The sequence below is a fragment of the Cyrtonyx montezumae genome, unplaced genomic scaffold (genome assembly GCF_038088225.1).
Source record: "Cyrtonyx montezumae isolate F1298 unplaced genomic scaffold, pur_monq_1.0 scaffold_0, whole genome shotgun sequence".
Classification (NCBI taxonomy): domain Eukaryota; kingdom Metazoa; phylum Chordata; class Aves; order Galliformes; family Odontophoridae; genus Cyrtonyx; species Cyrtonyx montezumae.
The window spans coordinates 15,585,593-15,608,337 of record NW_027071824.1 but is presented as its reverse complement, the minus strand read 5'-3'; the positions used below and the strand labels follow the sequence as shown (position 1 = coordinate 15,608,337).

The 22,745-nt window shown below is 38.8% G+C and overlaps 1 protein-coding gene across 2 annotated transcripts in view; it reads right to left on the bottom strand.

The window, feature by feature from the left end:
* Nucleotides 1-22,328, bottom strand: part of KCNK5 (potassium two pore domain channel subfamily K member 5) — a 369,979-nt gene extending 347,651 nt beyond the window's left edge. For both annotated transcript variants that reach the window (XR_010623379.1, XM_065755285.1), the window contains exon 1: nt 21,963-22,328. Coding sequence is in view for 1 of the 2 variants with exons in the window: in XM_065755285.1 (XP_065611357.1) it covers nt 21,963-22,148 (186 nt within the window). In the remaining variant the exon portion in view is untranslated. The remainder of the gene's footprint in view (nt 1-21,962) is intronic.
* Nucleotides 22,329-22,745: the final 417 nt, after the last annotated feature.

Sequence of the window (22,745 nt, the reverse complement as noted above, 5' to 3'; positions counted from 1 at the left end):
CATCTGTTTAAGACTCCTGGGCTTCGTCCCACTTCCAACTCCAAAGAACTGTGCAATCATTTTGTTTCTTTAATCTATGGTGTAAACTCTTGATACACAGAGAAACATTGAGAATTACTAATCTACCAAGCAGATCTTCCTACAAAACGTAGAGCTTCAGCAGCAATCTTATTTTTCTGCAATGACATCCGTATCTCTTATGCAATTTGTAGAGGACCAAAAGCAGTAAGAGGTAGTCATCAAATCATAGGTACACATAATGCTGACAATTCAACCAAGCATAATAAAATTGTCCAGAATCATAGGGTTTGGATTCAAAATGGTCAGGTGAAAATCCATATAGTTAATTTTTAACCAAAATAGCAGGATTTGGGACTACTGACAATTACAGCATTGCTGTATTGACTTGGATTTCGCACAAGGCATTTCAGCAGAAGGGTCTTCTGCTGGTCAAATATGGATACAAAGTTAAAGCTACATCTGTTTACATGCAGATACCTGCCACAAAGTTACAGAGGTCTACAGCTGTGATGCAATTCCCAAAACAGAATACTCAACAACTCTGGTGGTGAGTTTTGTTTTGTTTTAATAACAAACAAAAAAAAAAAAACAAAAAAAAACCAGGAAATTTCTGTGGTGGTAAAGCCTTTACATAGAAGAATTTGAAATGTGCAATTAACTGTAAAGGCACAACTCCAATAAACAGACCAGAATTTATAAGGAGAATGATCATCCATCAACCTCCAAAAAGACAATTTAAATACCAGATAATATCAATGGAGAGGCTTGAATTCTCAGAAGAATGGGTGATACTCCTAGTATACCCATAGACAAAATAATGTGTTGCAATTACGTCCAGTGGCCTGAAAACAAATAGGTAAAGTGGTTCAAGAAGTTGTATGGACATTTTTCAGGGTTTTGGACCTCTCAAAAATAAATGAATGCATCCATGCCAAGCAAAATGCATATCCTTTCTATTTTTCCCCCATAGTTTTTGCAGTTACCTGGGTTACATATCTACACCTATAAAGTTACAGTAGCAGTCAGCTGTTTACAATAATCAGATTTTATGCAATCAAAACACATTTAATTGTTAATGCTTATCTCTGCAATAACAATAATAAAAAATGAGTCAAGACAGATCTATACTACAAGATTCGTCTGATGTAGATAATATCGTTTTAGGATTACATGTAAATAGAGAAAAGAAGTCCTCTCTGGCATTCCTTTCCAAGAAAAAAGGAAATGTTTGTGTGTGGTCGCAGCTAGACTGACAGAACTTACTTAGACTCCTTGCGTAGACAGACAGAACTTACTTAGACTCCTTGCGTAGACAGACAATACAGTCATCACGGCCGGAAACGTCCTGCTCTGTTGGCATATTGCACTTGGACATGTGCTTGCATATTAAAAGCAGCAGAAGCAATTTCAAGAGCACAGCCTGAATTTGGAAGTAATTTACAGCTACATCAAAAGTAGTACACATTAACAGCCAAACCAGGAATATGCCCTGACTGGCAGCTATCGCTGCTTATCTATAGCTCTAGTTCGTGGCTCCAGTTTTTAATCAACCAGAAAAGATTTTTTAAATTATTTTCTTGAAACAAAAAAAATGTCACGACCTAATATTTTAAAACTATATTAGTTAAAGAAGGTGGGAAAAGAAGGAAACAAAAAGAAAATAAATGTAAGCGAACTGCCTCCACTTCCCTCCTCCCCCATGCTGATGTGTCCTGATCGAATGGAGGATGGTGCACATCAGAGAAAATACTTTCCCTAGTAACGTATCTTGGCAGAATGGGGTTTGGGTAAGTAAAGTGAAGCCAACTACACAACTAATGGTTTTAACACTAAGTACAATTCAGAGCAACATTTTTCCTCAGTCATCTTTCATGTCTGGATATATGAGGTATATGCAAGGAACGATTTATGAAAATTTTCTGCTCAAGCTCTCCAAAAGCTTCACACTAATCTATGTATTCTCGAAGCTAAAATGTTTCATACCAGCTTTCAAGGGTAGCTGCACTACTAAAGGCAGAGCTGCAGAAAGACCAGAATGCACGCATAAAGCTAAATGGCCTGATCTATGTAGCACAAATGGCAGCTATTCTGATAGGAGGGCTCCTGTGTACAGTGAAATCGAAGCTCATCACCTCTGGAAGATAGAAGAATAAATTCTTTGAGGGAACCAAAGCACACTGTCCAAAATACAAAGCACTGTTTGGACAGCAATATTTCTGCCAGCTATTTGGCATTTGGCAGATTCTGTATGTAATCCACGCAGATCAGGTGTTTGCAGCAAACTACAATTGTAAATGTTCCCCCCTATAGAATAGCTTTAAGACATCAGGAAAGCATGGACTCGTGGAGTCTGCCATCCATTTATTCCACCCCTACCAATGATGTAATGACAGGCTTATCTTGATAACTCACTTGAACTCCTAGTTCCCAGCAGACCAAAACAAGTTGGCACATAACCAGGGCCAACACACAGGTCCAAATGAACAAGCCTTTCAGACTGCCTCATCCACTTAACAGTCTCTGCAGGACTATGCTAACCAGCATGGCTTGGGATGACTGACCTTTCATTTCCTTCTCAGCATTATCTGCATCTGCAATATGAATTTCATGTTTGTCAGGACAAGAACCATGCCAGATGTGAAAAGAAGACTTTTAGCTGAGTCCTGGATTTCCTACTTCACTTTGGTGGGGAATGGTTTGCGACCTTTTTTGTAGAAAGAAAAATAAGACAAGTGAACCATATTGTCTAGATCTAACAGGCAACGCCCTCGTGTCTTGCTAACCTGTGAAAGTTTTACTGTCCTTTACTGACCTACGCAGAGAGTAGAGTTAGAAGGTGCAGGATATGAGTCAGCAGCACCTGCATCAGAGAAGGATGGTGAGAATGAATCAAACAAGCAGAATTCCATGTTTATTAAAGAGAACATCAGTTAACGACACAAGCCCGGGTCTGGATGAACTGAGCACATGCATGAGAATCCTCAGTTAATTCAACTGCTGTGCACGGCATTTCTTCCTACTAAGAGTTGCCAAGTTCTCCAGGCTCATGCAAATTCTAGCATTTGTATAGTCATTTAGTCTTAAGATAGCATTGTATAGTCATTATAGTCTTACATTCATTTTAATGAGCGTAAGACCCAAAGTCAAACAGCAAGTTTTAATGACAATAGTCATTTATCACAAATTAAAAACTGAAAATCAGTCAAGAAATCAGAAGTAATAATCGAGGGAATAATATTAGCTTACTTCTAGAAGAAATTAAACCACAACTCTCACATTTGGAGTTGACAAATGTAAATAATAAACCTAAGCAACCACATACATTAACATTAGTTGAAAACTAAAGAGATTAATACTGACACAGGAATCCTTCCCTCTTGTTTTTGCTCTAGCTCAATTCATAGCCAAAATCAAGCCCTCCTGGAAAGCAAGTGTTAGTCCCAGTGTTTACATTCCTACAAAGAGCAACTACAAACAGCATGAGACACAGTTTTTCCCCTTACTGTCATATACTGCCTTTAAAAATGCTTTATTAAGTGTTACTGCAAGTAAAAACTTTTTTTTTTTTTTTGCATTTTTTAAATCAACAGTTAATCTTATTATACAGTTCCCATCAAAGGGCAAACTTTGAAAGTTAAAACTTGGGGATAAAAAAAAAAAACAAAAACCTGGCAAAACATGAGTTTACATACTTCTGGGGAGGGTTTTCTTTCCGGCAATGCCAAAATTTAATCCTGAACAAGATAAAGTTTTCACACTCCTACCAACACAGCGTAACAATGTTATATTCTCAGTTTTCCATGAATGATAATCTCTCCTTAGCTCTTCCTCTTACCCACTTCAATATATCAGTGGATTTTTTTAAACTTTTATATTTGCCTTGTTACTTAAATTTATTAAAGGTGAATTTAAATGATCCGCTGATATCTTAGCATACAAAATAGAAAAGTACATATATAGGTCAAATGTACTGTAGATACCACATTTTAGCCAGAAAGATTGTAAAACAAGACTGAACTTGCTCTTTGGAAAAAGTTCCACTAAGTGTGTTCGTTCTCCATTTACACAGGCAGCTTCTCAGTATTTCATGCTATTTATGCAACAGTGCTTCCCAGAGTACATATTAATTGCAGATCCAAGACGCTCTACAGTTGTTGTTACTTTCACTTCATTATACTCAACTTAGGTCTGTCAGCAACTTGGACTTCCATCTAAGCATACTTTTTCTTACCTAATAGAGCCTCCAGCACATGCCACTACATACAGAGCTGTCCCTACATCTAAGCCTGATATTTAAAGAATGCGTGTAAATACATGCCTGGTCTTCATTTCACATAGTTTTGTTACATAACAAAACAGAAAAGCAAACGGTGTTTTCATTTGTTCATTTAGAATACAACACACCCAGAGGGCCCTCTTGATTTACTAACAAGTTTGTTTTGTCATAATTCTTCATTGATTTTTTTTGAAGGAATAAACACATACTGGGGAAACTCCTGTTCCTAGATTTTAATGTGTCTAATGGTAATTGTTTTTTGTTTTCTTTTTTAATCAGTCTTGATGGTTCTATTAGATGGAGAAAGCACAGAGTGGACTACATTGTCATGAGCTGAACTTTGAAATCAGACAAATTCCAGTGAGAGTAAGTCCACGTCATGAAGCTGGCTGTGGATTACAGCAGTTGATTCCTTTACATTTACTGATTAGCCAAGTAAACAGAACTTGCTGCCCAATGATAACACTTGAAGACTACAGTGCTTAACACAGGAACACAGGATAATATAAAACAAAAATGGTCTTTAGAAGAGGGAAATACTCTCATCTAAGGGACTGCGTTGCTGTAAGGAAACCCATGTATGCCCTCCAAAGACTAGAAAGCATTCTGATCTAATCCTTACATATCTTTTTAATCTTTGAAAATATTTCTATTTATTGTAGCTCTCAGGAAGCTTAATGCGAGGTTTATTTATATGTTCAGAACTGAGGAAGAATACAGAAATATTTCAAAGCAAACCAAGGATGCTGAACAAAGTACATTAATATGACTATGAGAAAGAGACAGTACATTGAATAAGCTAATTAATTCTTATTTGCACATGAAATTGTAATGTGTTATCTGGGTTTTTCTTTTGTTTTAATTCACAAAACCCAGTCCCAGAATAACCTATATGCATAGAAAGGATTCAAAAATGAGCATTCTTGCTATGGGGAGAACAAAGCACAGACTTACATATGTGCACTGGATTTTGTTTTACATTTTTGCAAGTACAGTGTGTGTATGGAAACATCATAGAAGAAAAAGTCTAAAATGTGTAATGGGGACCAATCATCAAGCTTTCTTACTACTGACTACTTGGAGAAAAGATGAAATCACTTGCTTAGGCTGCAAAGGACATTTCTCACTGCAGACAATACTGCAGGTGCAAGCATTTTACTTCACATCCTACCTAGCTGGCAAAAAGGACCAGGATAGAGAACACTCATTTGTCACAGATAGGAACACTTATTTCATTCTTCTAAGCACTCGTTTGTTTTCTTCTTGTTAGCTTACAATTTAACCAGATTAAGCATTCTTCAAAAAGGCAATCTGTTGATTGACTCATACTGTGCAGAACAAGTCATGCTCTTTGAGAACAATCTCAACTTATTAACCAAAAAAAAAAAAGTCTTATCAGCCAAAGACAAGAAGGTGGGAAAAGGTTTTCACATGCAAAATTATAAAATATGATTTGGCCTGATGTCAGCTTGTTATCAGAAGGCCATGAATTTAGAGGAGACATAAGAACTATCTTTTGTACTTGCTTGAACCTGAAAGACTCATAAAAAATTCAATTGTAGCTAATATATTTATGAGTCCAGAGGCCACAGGACACAGTCCACTGGAAATAATTTGTGTCTACAGACAAATTCATTCAATGTTTTTGCTTAGGTATAGAGAAGGTAAGCAATTGTACCAGTAACTCCCTATTTGAAAAGATGATCAAAATTAGACAAAGTGTGAGCAGCATGAAATTCACAGAACAGAGCAAACATGAGAAATCCTGGGCATTTTGACAGTGCCACCATTAGATATACTGAATACTCCTCTCTCTTCCTGCCCACCTGTAAATTAAAGTCAGGTGCTGACCATTTCAGTAGTTAATAGAGATGTAAATGCTGATACCTGCAATGAATTCTACCCTACCTACAGCCACTTGTTATGTTTGCTTCTATGCAGAGAAAGAATCTAAGCATTCTTGTAACGTACTGCAAGATTACTTGCTCAGTCAGCCTTATGTAGCTTGCCAAACATCAGCTTTCACTGCCACCTCAGCAACTGGCACCATCCATCGCCTTGTAATTATCATGGGGGTAACACAAGCTTCATAGAATGTATTGATATTTTCAGCTCTACGTGAAAATTTACAGCTCAGTAACAAACCTAACTGTGACAGCTTGACTGAGGACAGGATGCTACAAAAGATGCAAGTGAACTTGTTTTAATTTTTGTCCCGTGCAATGGGGAACAAGGGCTAAGAGTTTTTTTGGTTTTGTATTTTGAAAAGGAAAACATCCTGGGAAGATAATTGTCTCTTGTGGGACAAACAAGTGAGCAGGGAACAAATGTACCAATTGAACCCTTCTGGCTTCCCAACTTACATCTGCAGAAGAAAAGTAGTAGTAGTTTCAGGAAAGGGTATTGACAAAACAAAAACTTACACTCTATGATAACTTGTCTTTAGAGAAGAACCGTAGCAAAAATCAACTGATTTAGTTGAGTTACAGCAACCCAAAGAAGTCGGCAGTCTAGCAAAATGCAGCTTAACAATCTATGTAGTTGGCATAACTTCCTTTTCCAGTCTACACTATCGACAGTCACTCCTTCAATTAACCTAAAGTAAGAGGAATGCTTGAGTAATGGTGTATCTTCAAATCGTATTTTTTGGCTCCTGAAAGCAATTTTGTCATTAATTCTATTCACAGAATATTAGGTCTCATACAGGTAGCATGTGGGCTGTGATAAGACTCAGCAGAGCTTTAAGCACAGAAGTAATGATGGACCATTTCTGTCAGACTGGATCCAGCTTCTAGAGTTGTTTACTGGCATCATTTCAGTCATTAGCAAAGATGGCATAAGGTTCTTAATACATATTACCCATGGATTTGGTCAGACTGTAAACCAAGAGACATTATAGAGTTTGTCATGCCTTCAGTACCTAAACATCTTTTTCAACAATTCTTGCATAGCTGATTTGACAGGCTTATAAACAATTCTGACCAACTGTAAATTGTATTATTGCTTTAGTTTCAAGGACAAAATAGCTTAATGAAGAACAAAGCTTAAAAATGTGGTATTTTCAAGGCTGTATCTAAGATGCTCTGGGAAGCTATCACAATTTATTTTGTCTCTCCCATTCCCTGATACATACAGCACAACTGAAACCATGAGCAGCAAATGCAGAATACATGCTTTTCAGTATATCACAGGCATCCAATTGTACATTTTAGATTCTCAACAACAGAAGCGCATCAACAAAAACAAAACAAGGAAAAGTTGGGTGTTGGAAATGCTTTTCACAGATTACTGCTGTCATCCTACAAAGTATTGGTGAAACTTCTCTAGCACCATTTGCGGACTTCTAGTCATTCACCTTCAAGAAATGCGAACAGAAGCATAAAGGGACTAGAAGAATGAGGGGAGTTGCATGGGCCAGTCAAAATAATTCAGACTGATAAAAACAAGGGCTGAGAAGGGATAGCAGTGCTGAATGTTGGAGTAAATCAGAAATGGGAATGCAAGACAACAAATACAAAAGTCATTTAAATGAAAAAACAGTGTTGGTTAAAACCAAAAATTAAGCACAAACAATTTAACTGTAAATCAAAACAAATTCTCAACCTAAGCAACAGTTTTTAGTCAACACATTAAGCATGGTAGCATAGATAAATCTTCCCATCTACATCAAACTTAAGCTTAATACTGATTGGTTAAGCTCAGTGAAAATATTTCTCTGATGTGGTGTTATGCTAAGATTTCAGATCTGAAATCTTTACTACAATTCTAATGCATTAGGTATTGTTCTACAGCAATATCTTCCTAGTAAGAGAGATAAAGAGTACTTCAGACAGGTTATGAAAAAGTGTAAACAATTTCAGTGCTTCCTGTAGCATTGTTCAAAGGCATTCCAGAATTCTGTAGCACTGTTCATTGGTATGAGACAGAGTAGGCAGATTAAAAGCTGCAGACTAAAACAAGTTACTTGGCAGTGATAAACAGAACAACAAAACTAGCATCACTAGTGTGAATTATTTGTGGAAGACTTCTAATAAGCTTAAAAAAATCCTTTAAATATGGTCCAAACATCATCAAGTAGATGTCATTTTCTGAACCAAGTATACTGGTGGTTCTACAAGTTGGAAATAACACCCTCTGGATTTTGTAAAGCCACATCTTAAGACTACACTTCAGATGTGCATGCTAAATTTACTGATTTAGTAGTTATAATTTGCACTCACTACTCGTACAAAGCGCTGCTTTGCTGAAGGTTTACAGTTGGCTGCTTGGTCTACTGATATCAGACATAACACAAGAGCTGTTCTCTTCAGATTAAGCACACTTTGCATGAAAATACTCCAGCTGATAAAGGAAACAGAACTCTAATCAAGAGCTGCAGAGGCAATACTACACAACTCAGGGAAAAAAAAAAAGTAAAGAAGTATAGGTCTTCATACTGTTGTTTGGTAAAAAGCAAAACAACAATTTCATTTACCATCACAACTTTCATTTATAATTCCCTTCTTCACAAATTATTAAGAAAAAAAAAAAGGAAAGAAATGCCTTGAGAAATTTTCAGTCAAAAGACACAAGCATTTTCTAAGAAATCTTCATTTTGTGAACATGTGCTTGTGGTAACCTGTCATACTTGGCCTACCATGGATTTGGATAATTGTTATAGATTTCATAGTCCACAACAACTTCTGTGCTCTATCTTTTCCTCTGTGCTTACAAAAACTTCCAACTGTATTCCCAAACTGCCTCTATTGAAAGGAATGCAAAGTCAGAGGCTTTAGTTTTCACTCAGAAAACTTGTAATGGGGCCACAAAAGGAAGTTCAGCCCAAACAGGACTGGATTGAACTGCAAGCCCCTCTTCCCTTACCAAGGAGAATGAGGCCAAACAAGCATTGCTTGCATGACTTTACAGAAAAGCCGTTAGTAGTCAGGTCTCTGGAATTATTTGTTGCTCTTTCTGAGCCTTAAGTATGTATATTAGTAAAGTCTTTCATAGCTACATTAGCAATTTTCATTTGTAAATCGAATCATGTGATCAAGTCTCTAAGAAAGCAGAACTTAAAGCCACTGTTTGGTTAGGAACCAGGCAATTGTAAGCTGCAATACATTTTTGTTAGTTAGTTTGTTTGGAGGGGGAGAAATTGAACAGTTGGAGCTGAACAATTTAAGGTCTCCCTCACCACCAAAGACCCTCAATCACAGCACTGTAGGAACTCAGATTCTTATGACTTTTAAGTAGCCCAAATGACTTCATTTGCCAGTCCAATGGAACTGGTGGAAAAGACAGCTTTCGTATGCATAAGTCATATGCAGATCTTTCTTCTCTTATGTTGCTGTCCTGCTGTTACCCTTCTTTTTCCCCATAACTAGCCAGCAGCACTCCTGATTAGGTACCTCCCTGCACAGATGTGAAAAGAATGCAACTCTGGGCAAAGCGTTGCGCTGAGGGAGAGAATTAATTCCCCTGCAATGAACCCCCAACTTTTGTAACATTTTCTATTTTAGGATAAGATACAGAGCTAAGACATTTAGCCTGTAAAAATATATATATATTTTCACAAATTGAGCTGTATTCCATTCCACAGTACTAATAGGTGTTACTGTTTCCTCTGGAAAAAAGCTTCTAACTTGTAGGGATATTAACCTCTTGGAGGCATGTCAATATTTTTACAGCACACGCTGTTTAAGACCTGCTTGTGTATGATGTACAGCATGGACAGTTAATTTTCCTATAAGTCATAATTCATAGGACAAACAATGTGAGGGATATTAATGGAAAGAGATCAACAAGGTTATTTCCTTTTGCGGCTTTCTGCAGAGTTAAATAATAAGTGAAACTCATAATTCAGCAAAGTTAAATGGAGTGACTGCAGAACTGAATGCTGAAGCTTACCTATTTGTGATACTTGCCAATCCTATATTTGTATTAAGTAAGTGCTGCTAAACTTTTGTTTTCCCCTTCTCACTCATGTGCAATGGACTTAAAACACTAACAGTCTGAAAAGGCAGTCAGTGTCTTTGATGGATCATGACTACAAAGTTTGAAATTTCATATGGATTCTTCTCCTACTATTAAATTCAGAATTAGATTCCAGTTTAATTAAGCAGTTAATAAACTATTATGATGAAAAGCATATTCATTACTTTACCAGCAATCCCTTGATTTTGTGATTATTACAATTATAGAACTGTTTCCTCTTCACTTATTCAAGTTCCACATAGACATGTTTTGAAGAAAAATCAACTAAAGGTTACTGCTGCATGAGAACTGCAGCTGTTCTGCAGATGCTAAGCGCTACAACTTTTCTTCAGCCTCAGAAGGTTATTTTCATTCAGAATTAAAACATATCAGAGGATTTCATAGCTTTCATTAGCACAGCTTTACTTGGAGAATTTTCCAACCAGTTCCTTGTCTGGAAAAAAAGTATTTAAACTCTTACATTGCATCAGCTGAATTAAAAAGCTGGAAAGCAGTAATAACAGATTAGACTTCCTGCCTATCTGAATACATACATGGTAACTAGTATAGCCAACTCCCCTCTGCAAGGGCCTTAGAGAATGCTGCAGTCCCCATTTTACAGATAAGAAAATTGAAACAGAGGAGTCAAGAGTTTAATCAAGCCCTCACACCAGTTGGTGACCTGTGTAAGGCAGGGTTAGAACCAGTCTCGAGTAAATGTGGTGGTGTATTGCCAACAGAGCTGTTATCCATTGCATAAACAGATGCTAACCCATACAGTGTTTGCAAAATAATGCATTTTTGTTTAGCTGAAATTGATTTAAATTAAACCAAAACAATAATCCTAATGTCAACAAGAAAAAAGAGTTTACTAAGTTAAATTCACTATATGGGGAGAATTTGGACCATATCTTTGTGATGTTGCTCCCCTCCCCCCCTTACAACCACTGCTGACAAAAATCAGCAACTTAATCTGTGCAGAATTCCGCCCAACTATAAAATGGTACGAACTGAAATATTTCAATAGAAATCTTTGATACTTTACAAGAAAAGTAAAAGAGGAAATCAAGTTTATAGTGAGGTTTCACCTCCATCACGTTTTCAGTGTATATTTCATTAGGACATGAAAATTCACAGGTGATCCAAGCTCAACAACTTTGCTTATAGAAATCTAAAGAAAATGATCAACTCATTGAAGGAACTACAGCATAAAATAATTTTGTGTTAAGAAGCCTATTATGCTCCTACCATTGATAGCAACACATGAGAAAATGCATCTGATTAAGAAACTCCCAGTTTCTAAATGGTTCTTCCTAGCTAGGAACAAAATATTACAGGCTATTGAAATTTGGGGATGAAATTCAACACAAATTAAAAGTCTTGCTTCTCAGAAGACAAACTAAGAGGTGCGATGTTTCCAATGCTCCTCAAGCACATCTCATTTCCGATATAAGAGCCTATCTTGAAGAAAAAAAAATTAAAAAAAAAGTAAGTGGTAATAAAGCAATTGTTACTGGTCTGACACTTATTGAGCTTATACATGGCAGAATAAAAACCTTATTATTCTCATCAGCATCAAGTCAATGAAACAAAACTAAAAGCGATCAAGCCTTGGGTGGAGCAGAGCACTAAGTACAATTACATTGTTAATCAAGCAGACTTCTGAACTGTAAGCTATTAAATCTTCCAGGCAGAACCTTTACTAACTCACTTTCTTAAGCCAAACAAACAAACATGTTTCCAAGGTATTTTTAGTCAACTCAAAATTTCACATAACCTCATCACACTAGTCTCTCTGTATGTTATCTTCCATTAGACAGCAGGATGAGGAGGCTAGGCAATGCAGGCTTTCGACAACAGCTTGGACAGGATGTTTTGTAAGTACAGCAAGGTGATGGGTTTATGTTAAGAAGTAGCAAAGGGAAGAAAACTGCCAAGAAGCACTATTTGTTTTGAAGCATCTCTTATGATCTATTTAGCTTTACTCATAAACTTGAAACAGTATTATGTACTACAAATCCCCCCATAGATCAGCCTTGAGCTAACCTAGCATTTAGCAGAAGAAGAGGCCTCTCTAGATAAATATTTTCAAGCATAAATAGAGAGATGTGCCAACACAGTTATGGCAGGATATGAAGAAGCATGATCAGTAACTAAGATAACCATGCAGAGGAACAGCCTTATCTAGACATGCACAAATCTGTAACAGCATCACTTCCCTAGTGTATCTTGTTCCATGTTGTAGAAGCTTTAATTTGAAGAGTAATTACACTACTTTGCTGGTAAGAGTTGCCTATGCATTACAATATTTCTTAAACACAGTTACGTCAGCATACATACAAAACCCAATACTACATGAACAGTAGAACATTAAAAAGCACACAGATACACTGGAACAATCTTCTGCTATTTTGTTACGTTCAGCTTTTCAGTGCCACATACACAGAAGAGGCTTTCTTCCCATGAAAACTTCCAATCTGTAACTTGGTTCAAAAACAAAAACAACAACAAGAAAGCAGATATAAGACTGAAAAGATTATCAAAAATCACTGAAGTACTATCATAATTAGTCCCCGGGCAAAAAATACAATTCCCCACCCAAAAAAAGAAAAAAGCACTGCATATATTCTGATATATTCTGTAGAAAGTGTTTTGAATAAAGAAACAAAAAAAGGTTATTCAACTGGAAAAACTTTAACCAAACTTGTTTCACAGCTTGAGCTTAGCTTTCAAGTTTGCCCTAGAACTGCTTTCACTGTAATACTCAATGAGCAGGTCAGTGGTTAATTAGTCTTCAAACTGAGCTTTAGCAGTGCAAATCTTTTCCATTGCTGATTTTACAGTTTTTTACTCCCAGTCACTTGAATATCTAACTACCTTGTTTAGATTTTGCAACGATAGAATCACACAAGTGAGTTCACTAACTATGATAAGGATGTTTGCTGTGCCTGATGTCATATTGTTCTGCATCTTACTACTGATATGAAAAGGAAGAATTGAAGTGCTCTAACAATTACAAAAATGAGAATTTTCCCACTGAAAACAGATAAAATTATATCATATGATGCAAGAGAATCAAGAATGTAGTCGAGTCAACAAAGCCCAACTTCAAATATTGTAGCTACGCAAGGTACTGGTGACTCTGGAATGCACAAGGACACCTACTTCTATTACTGTATTTTACATTATAACAAGCTCAATTCATCAGTCACTCAGCTTCAGTGGAATTACTGCGCAGAACAATTCAGTTTATTTGGCACAATTCCAGCCCTTCCTCATATCCATGATGCCTCCCATTATAAAACTACTAAACGGCACACTTCCAGATTAAAAAAACTCACACTCCCAAACATTTAACATGAAACACGTGGTAATTGAAGGCAAAAAATAAGGCACAGTATTGACATGTGGGAGGTAATTAACAGTGTGCCCTGCCACTTCTCAACTGCCCTGCTCCTGATGTACCGGGAAAGCCAGAACTCCCTGCTATCATCTTGCTGCTGCATTACAGGAAGAAGGCTCAGCTGGTAGAAGCACTATCGCTGCTGCCTTCTGTTCGTTACACTGCTTTCTTTCATATCTTTGATTTCCTGCAGCTGTCATCTCTAACTGTTCAGCAGGCATCTATTACCCTTTCCTTAGAAGCTGGACACAGAGGAAGCTCTTGCACTTTGCTAAGTAGAGAGATCTACAGCTTAAAAGCTGCCTGGCGTCCCAAATACTCATGAAGTCATCAAAACCACAGAAAATCTTCAGTTACCTCAAATAAGTGAGACAGTTTTCATAAGAAAGATGCACAGAATTCAGCTGTAAGAATCTAACAAACAACTTGTGTGAAGCTGTTTTCATTAGGAAACAAAACCACAGCTGAGGGGACATCTGTCCAAACTTTAAACTGTCTATACTGCAGTAGAGCTAAAGAAGCATTCTTAAGATCGAAGCAAATAAAGCTAAGGTGCACTCGGAGCATGAATTATCTCTTTATTTTGCTTCGTAAGTGTAACAATATCTATATTCATTTCACTAATCAATGTGAGCTATCACTTGATAGCTTTAGGACCTTGCAAAGACTACGTAGCAAAAAATAAAAAACTGCAATCTTACTGCAGCTACAACCAGCAAACACACTAGTGCTACCATAGAAAATTACATGGCAACACAATAAAATTAACTACTGCCATGCTGCTCTAATAGAAGTAATTCAAAAATTTTCCTTTTCCTTCTCCTGCCCTCCATCCCTATACTCTGGGGAAAAAAAAAAGGTTGGAAACATGGAATATTATTCAAAAAGGGTAAATTGACAGTGATCACTCAACAAAGCTTTCAGACTGGACTGATATCAATGAGAAAGAGTGATTTTCTAAACATGAACTCCAATGCCCTTCAAAAACCCTTGTGCCAACAAGGCAAACTTTGATTACAGAATTGCCCTCTATGATTCTGCAGTCACGTACACACCATTTACTCGGGCCTGAAGGTTGAAATTGTAACTTTCCTGGCAAGTTATCATAGTCCAACTATTTAAATTGATTTTAGCATATTTGCATTACAGTCTGTAAAGGTACTTAGCAGAAACTGTAACAGCTGCATCCATAGCAGGATATTGCAGCCGGACTGCTAGAAGAGAAACCAAGTTTGATTATATCCCTTTTCCTTTATGCAGCTGCTTGGCTCCCAATACCTCCTCTTGGGTGCCTGGAGGAGACTTAGCCTCACTTCTCTCAAATGCCAGAGAAAACATACTTAGAGCTGCTGTTTCTCTGGTAGGTGACCACACATGATTCTTGTGCGATTTTCCTAGACCCTTGGAGTAGGTTGGGAATAGAAAAGAGAAGTGGCAGTATGAGCACTAGAAGTCATGCACAAAAGTCATCACTGAATCTCACATTTTAGCCAAACCATCAAAACAAGTAAACAAAATGAAAAAAAAAAAAGAAAAAAACAACAAAACAAAACCAGATGACTCTGCTTTCCACCTCAGGACCTTCTCAGCCCTTGGGAGTACTGTCTCTTCTGTTAGCTACATCACTTGGTAGCCAGCATCATCTGACAACCTCATGCCTTGCTCTAGAATCCAAACTAATGTTAAGAAATTAGCACCTTTGTTGTTAAGAAGGATCAGAATTCAGAGATCCATGATAGGTCCAGCTAAGACTTTCTTTTTGTACCTGTTGCAACCTGGAAGTGTCACACAGGTTTTGTTTCTGAGCAGCTGGATATTGCTTACACAACATTTGCAAAATGCTGGCACAGAAAGTCAATTTAGTATTCATCAGTTTGCTCAATCACAGTCTGGCTAAGGCAAAAACGTAGTCCCACAGACAGGCAACAGCAACAACCAATTCCACAACAAGATTTAGACACAAGTCAACCATGAGAAACGCTACAGGTGTACACGGTAGAAAAGGAATGTAATTTCAGACTCAGCAGAGGATATAATATACCATAACATTTATTACTAGTTTCTTAATCCCTTTTCAATGCTCATATTTCTTACTCTTAGGAAAACGGTGTATGAAGTTGGAGTCTAAAACATTTCAGAAGCTACTTCACACCCGAAAGTTCCTTTGATCCACTGGAATTCACATACAGAAGAACAAAAGGTAATTTCCTTACTGATTTGACTGTAAATAGAGCTGCTAGGGTAAAGCATGCCTAGGAGGGATCTCTCCTGCCTACAATTAAAATGCTGGTAAGTACATAATTATTACTGTAATATCTAAGGCTTTTAATACAGAGACGTGTTAAAGTAAGAAGGATGGAAACAGAAAAACTGCAAGTCTGAGGTTCCATGCTAAAGAGTTCTACATATTGGGGAAGAGATACCATAATACTAGATTCATCTGTTGAGAAACCCAAATTAGAAGACAAGATACAAAGGATGACAGTTATGCTATCCCTTGAACAAACAGAGCTAGTAAAGGAGTACCTATTGCATGCCATATTTTGGGGTTTTAAATCAGACTTTAAGTTGTTGGACATCTTCAAAGGGGTTTGTAGCAACATATACGACATCAAGATGCTAGCACAGTGGTATTTTAATTTAGATAAAAAGTACACAGAAGTCCAACTCTCCCATTTGTGCCCTATTAATGTATCTTGTTTCACACTACGGAGCAGGATCGGAGCTTACTTTGAATGAAGATAAACCTGAAGATGTCTTCAGTGAAGGAATCTAACTCACAAGCTACTTGCCCATGAGCATTAAATCCATAGGATCTCATGAGAGTCAGCAGAAAGAAAAAATTCCTGCAAATACAGTGATCATCATGTCCTTAACACCAGAAGTTTTGTTCTCTGGATCTAGTCCTATTGGCCTGTACTACCTGCTACTGTAGACCTAGTTTTAGAGCACTTGGTTCCCAGTTTCAGCAGGATATTTAACACAAAACATGATGAGAACAAAAAGATCACCATGGTGGCTTAAAAAATATATAGGTATTATAATCCTTTGTCAGCTCCAATAAGATTGTAATGCCAGTTTAGTACTAATGAAACTTATGACAAACTGACTCATATATATATATTATTTTAAGCCATTGTTAAGAGAGCCTGAAAAAGGAAAATTTCACGTTCAGTCTGGGAAACAGTATCACAATACTTTTCTGCTTTCAAGATAGTTATCACAAGATTTGAACAGAGAAAACAGTTAAGATAAAAATAAGATACAAATGTCCACATATCTGGATACAGCTGGTTCATTTGAATTTATATATATATATATATATGTATGTATATATATTTTAACCAAGTTGTTCTTTAAAGAAGTAATAGCTCCTCTTGCTTCCCTGCTTGCAATCCAGCTTGCTTCTGTTTGCACATTAATATGTTGACATCTACTCACAGTACCAGTATAAAATGTGATTGCTTTAAAGGTCAACGTTATCCAAAACAATCCATTTTATTTAATTAATATTAATAGCAGATCAAAAGTTTGTTTTAAAATGGAAATCTACACAAAGTCATAATTGAACTCTATTTTCTCAAGCTATAGAAAGCATCTTGCAATAACGATATATACAGTAAGTAACAAAGCAGAGGTTTTATGATCTTTTAGGACAGCAGGCTGTTGATAATATGCAGGTCTACTTGCATACATCATTATCCCTAGAGCAGAGCTTGACAGAAAACATCTAATAGCTGAAGGTAACAAGTCAGGCAATAGAAACATTCTGTCCCCAGAATAGCAGGACAAAATACTACAAGCACTCAAGAATTAAGTCCATAGCAGGAAAATTAGAACTTCAGATCGATTGCTATTGCTCAATCAGCTGAGAGTTGCAACCTATGCACTATCAGCTTTGGTTAACTATGTTCCAAGAAAGAAAGTTTAAACAATATAATGGTTAAACAAGGAAAATGGGGGGGAGGGACAGGCAAAATGTGACAAGAAAGCATGTCTGGTTATATATGATTTTGCATGAAGATGCCCACAGAGAGAAGCTATGGTATAAAGCAGCATTGCCTGTCCTCAGTTTTCCTCTTCTAATGCTGCCATAGCAGTAACTATAACTCATACGCTGAGATGCGACAGAGACACTGTGGGCAGTGGTCCTACATTTTAAGCTCCATTCATCCTTGCTGAAAGAGAATGAAGAACTGAAGTTACACATTTGAAAACACCTAACAATAACTATTTCTCAGGCGTAAGCTTTATTTGTGCTATCAAATTGTTAGGTGGAAGGTATTAGGTATTGCTGTTAATGTCTTTGCAGTTAAACATTTGCTTTGTATTTGTCTGGTTGTTTCTCAGTTTTACATTCTTCATACCATGCAAAAGGACAGACTGTCTGGCATTTAAACTATGGAATTCACTCCTCCACCTTCAATACGTTAGGTAGAAGGAATCAGGAAGTAAACGGACAACCAAACAAGCCCCAGTAGTCTAGAACCTTTCACACTGTATTTATGCATCTCCTCAAGAACAAGGAAAGTAAAGATTATTGAAAAGAAAAAAAAAGTAACTATACTACTATTTAGAGTGAATTAACTCACTCTACTAACAGTAAGAAAAAACTACAGTCTCTTTATTTAAAGTTGAACTAATGAAAAGCATTTAAAACTTAACACAAAATTTTAGAAAATTTGAATTCAGAAGTGCACCTGCCAGTATTTACAAATGGAGAAGATATCCTGCCTTAAAAAAAAAAAAATCAGAGGAGAAACCACTATTGAGCCACTTGAGGTTATTTCCTTTAGAATAATCCTCCTGTGTGCCAAGTATATCCTAGCAGAAGCTCTCCTTAAGAATATTCTAAATATTTGTTCACAGTCCTGGGCTCTAAGTCTAAACATTCAAGTTTCTAAAGCTCTTTGTCAGGCCAGTTTACAGTCTTACATGCTTTTCAAATAAAGACCTCAATTATTTGCTCTTGTAAGTTTGCCTGCTTTTCCTGAACTTAGCTAGTTTCTCTTCTCATTTTATTACTTTGTTTTCAAAGTAACCATTTTCACTTATCTTTAAATTATTCCCTTTCTTTTCACTAGCCTTGAGGTTTATCAGTGGGAAGCATTTAATTCCTTGATGACCATGGTGGGCCAGCGAAACAGATTTCCCAGTAAACAAGATGTAGCTCAGTGTTGCAAACCTTTGTTCATATAAATAGAGGCATGAGGGTCAAGAGAGCTCCTCCTTGCATGAATAACTCCTTTATCATTAAGCTTATGTTTCACAATCAGGATGGAGCAATAAAGAGTAAAAGTAAGTAACTAGAGAAGAGGGAAACAACTGCATTACTCTACATTTGTCTCTTGTCCAGAACTCATTTGTACAGCAGAGTAAAAGAAGGTGCCATCACTGTGGATCTCACAGCCTTCTCCCTCTTCCTCCTTCTAAGGAGTCCCAGGACACTGAGCCATAGCAGCATGGCAAGGCAAAGCCACAGACTTCTATACAATAGCCTACACACAGTCCAGAGTCAAACACTTTTAATTTAAAGGGTCTAAGTAGCATTACTCCAATAAGAGTTTAGGAGACACTTTCATGGCACTTACAATAATTGAAAGCAATGGATTCTTCACATAAGACTGCTAGGTGTTGTTTTTAAGCTTATTCATAGGTATTCAGGATTAGGGAAGAAAGACTTCCTAGCTATCCTAAAACACTTATCTTACAAGATTTGTTGAAGTGCTTGTTGTGTATTTCAATAAAAGTTTACTGCACTCTATTTCTACTCTAATCAGGTGTTGTGAAATCTATTTCAGAATACAAGCTCTGGAGAGTATTTGACATAATGCAGCCCCCTTAGTAATCCCTCAAATCGTAGGTACAAATGTACCAGTCTGCATACAAATAGAGAATCTGTGCTGATAACCTCTTTTTTTTTTTTAAGCAGTTAAGATCACCCTACACATTTAACTTGGCACCCATTTCCATACAAAACTTCCATTGCACTCACAGCTAACATTAGGCTGAGATTAACACACAAGCTAACCTGGGTGGGGAACAAGGGCAGCAGAGAGATCTGTCTCTGAATAAGTCAGTCCTTGTCACCTTTCAGCTTGCTTCTGCAAACAAAATTGGTATTGTTAGTTCAACTTAAACATTTTTTGGCATCTTTGCATTTAACCAACCATTTAACTTTTTATATCTGGTTATATTTGCTGAAAAACATTATCCTGTGCATTCTAAATGGGGATATTAAAGAGAATATCAGAGAAGTAATTGAAAGATCTCAGTGTGTCTATAAAGTGTCACATGAGCATCAATGGGGAACACAAGCAGAGTGAGAGTAAAAGCTCTAAGATTAACTGAAGGCCATGAAACTGAAAACAAACCTAGGAAATACGTCCAGTCATGCAAAATCCCAAGAACTAGTTCAGGGAAGTCCACAGAAGTGGCACAGAGGAGTAAAAGAGAAGTGTGGATAAGGAAAAAAAATGCCCTTAGTTTCAGCTGGACTAGATTTCACCCTGTCACCCTCCTCTGCAGGAAATGCTACTTCTCATCACTTCTCACATGGAATAAGAACAGCAACAAAAGTACAAACCCAGAATAAAGCAAAGTGTGAAGTTTCCAGAGTGAAAGAGGAAGCAAAATTTATATTTTAGCTAAACTGCGCTTAAGATGACAGCAGAATATCTACAAGGGATCATCAGACCAGCAAGACTGGACATGGAAAGTAAGGTATAATTGGAAGTAGTACAGAGGCAAAACAGGAACACAAGATTATCACCAGGATCCAACACACTGAGAAGGGAAGTCCCTCCTCCACTCTGTGGTGTGCAGAGGTACTCAAACCAATTACTTTGATCTGCCTATAGTTTGCCTTATACTGCTTTTCTTCTCATCCACACTCTACAATATTCTATCTCATACGGTCTGTCCTAATGAACTGCCCTAGAATTTTTAAGCATATTAAACATGGTAGGCTTAAGGTGCACCCCAATCCAGATGAGGTTTTTCTCCTGGGGATGTTGGACAAGTTTAGGACAACCTAGAGTAAGATTTCAGTAAGATTCTATTGCAGCAAAACACGTCCTTCATTTTCTAGCATCCCTTCACAATTTCAAGCCTCCATTCACTGTTTCACTGTATACTACAAAACTGCATTTAATAGAGAGCACTGAGACACAAAGAGTAAGGACACTACCAACAGGAAGCTCAATCTGAAGCAGACACAGAGCAGTCACCAGCTGAAGGAAGTTAACGTTAAACCACAAACACGTAGCATCAAGAACTGTACTTCTTCAAAGCTCACACAGAACTGATTATGCCAACAGAATGAATGAGCCCTAGTATTTTATTAGGCTTTTAGTAAAATTAAGAATTAAAATAATAATAATAATAATTCAAGACGCAATGACCGTAAGATCTAGTCAATATAAACATTTCTGAAATAAAGTCCTGAGGGACTTACTTTCACCACCAGAGCCTCACATATCTGGACATGATTCACCACTGCTTGCCACCAAGTTTCCACCATGTTACCACTGCTTGACACCACATACATCAAAAGGCACTGAGCTTACACTACTCCGGCACTTACTACATGATATTGATTAATAATTAGTTTTGAAGAGGCATTCTGCTGGACAGGAAATGAGACAATTATCAGCTCCTTATGGCTCACAAAGAAGTCACTCGCCTAAAGTGGAATTACGGACTGCGAGCATCCCTATGTGCAAGGTGTTCATTTCTGACCTGCCTGCACCTCTCCTTCAGGCTCGCAGCCTGACTGACCTCTCCGACCTCCGCTTCAGACCCCCCCACACGCTTTCCTCACAACGAGAGCATTCACTACGAAAAAAAAAGAGGACGAGGAAAAAAAAAAAAAGCGAATCCAGACCAAACAGAAGAGGATCAAGACTTGGCTTCACCTTCCCTTCCTCACACACAACGTCCATTGAGGCAGGAGAAACCACCCCGGGTGCTGAAACAAGAACTGCATTCACGACTAATCTTGCGCCGGGCAGGAGCGGGAGCACCCACTCGGTCACCTCCTCATCCCCACACGTGGGGAGCGCCCACCCCGAGGTACTCCAAGCACTGTAGAGCACGGACCCACTAAATCACTCTATCATTAAGCAGCGAGGGCGGGCGGAGAGCGCTTCCCCATGCTCCCGGGACGGTTTCGGAAACCCGCTGGGCTTTGTGAGGAAGGGACGGCCGCCGGCTCCGCTCGGGCAGCCCAACCCCAGCCCCGCCGCGTTCCGCCCCGGGCGCCCGCGGCACCTGCCGCCCTGCCCGGCACCCCCATCCCCGTCGTACCTGCAGGATCTTGTCGAGCCCCTCCTGGCCCAAGCAGGGGAACTGCTTGAGTAGCTCCGTCTTCTGCCGTTTGTAGTCGTCGGTAGCCGAGCGCCAGTGCGGCTCCTCCAACACCTCGAAGATTGCCGCCCCGATGGACAGGTAGAAGATGATGGCCGAGGTCAGTAAGGGGCCCCTGTCCACCATGGTGCCGCGGCGCGCGGGCGAGAAAGGCAGATGGGCGGGCGGTTGCCCCGCACTGCGGCCGAGGGTGCCCGAATCCGCCCTGTCCTTCTCCGTGACACCTCTGCCTTCCCCGCCGTCCGCCGTCCGCCGTGCCTCCTCTCTTGTCTCTGCCGCTTTCCCTTAGAGCCTTCAACACTCCCCTCCCACTCTCCTCCTCCCTCTCTCCTCCTCCGCTCCTCTCCGTTCCCCCTGGCTTGCCTCCTTCCCCCGTGTATTTTCCCCTCCCTTCTCAGCAACGATTTGAAATTGGTGCCCTCCCGCTCCCTCCCCCCGCCGCCCGCCCCAACGCGCGCATGCGAGGCCGCCGCCAGTGTGCCCCGAGGTGCCGCCAGCCCCGCCACGAGGCGCTTCCCGCCCCGCGGCCCCGGTGAGGGGCGGCCGCTGGGGCCCGCCAGGGGGAGAGGGGGACGCCCGACCTCCCCTCTCTTCCCCTCCCCCGCGGCCGCTGGGAGAGGGCGTGGGGGCCGCCGAGGTGAGGCCCGGCGGCCGCGGTGCCCTCGGCGGTTTTCCATTCTTCGAGGGAAGAAGAGGCGGCATCTCTCCGCGACCTATTTTTAT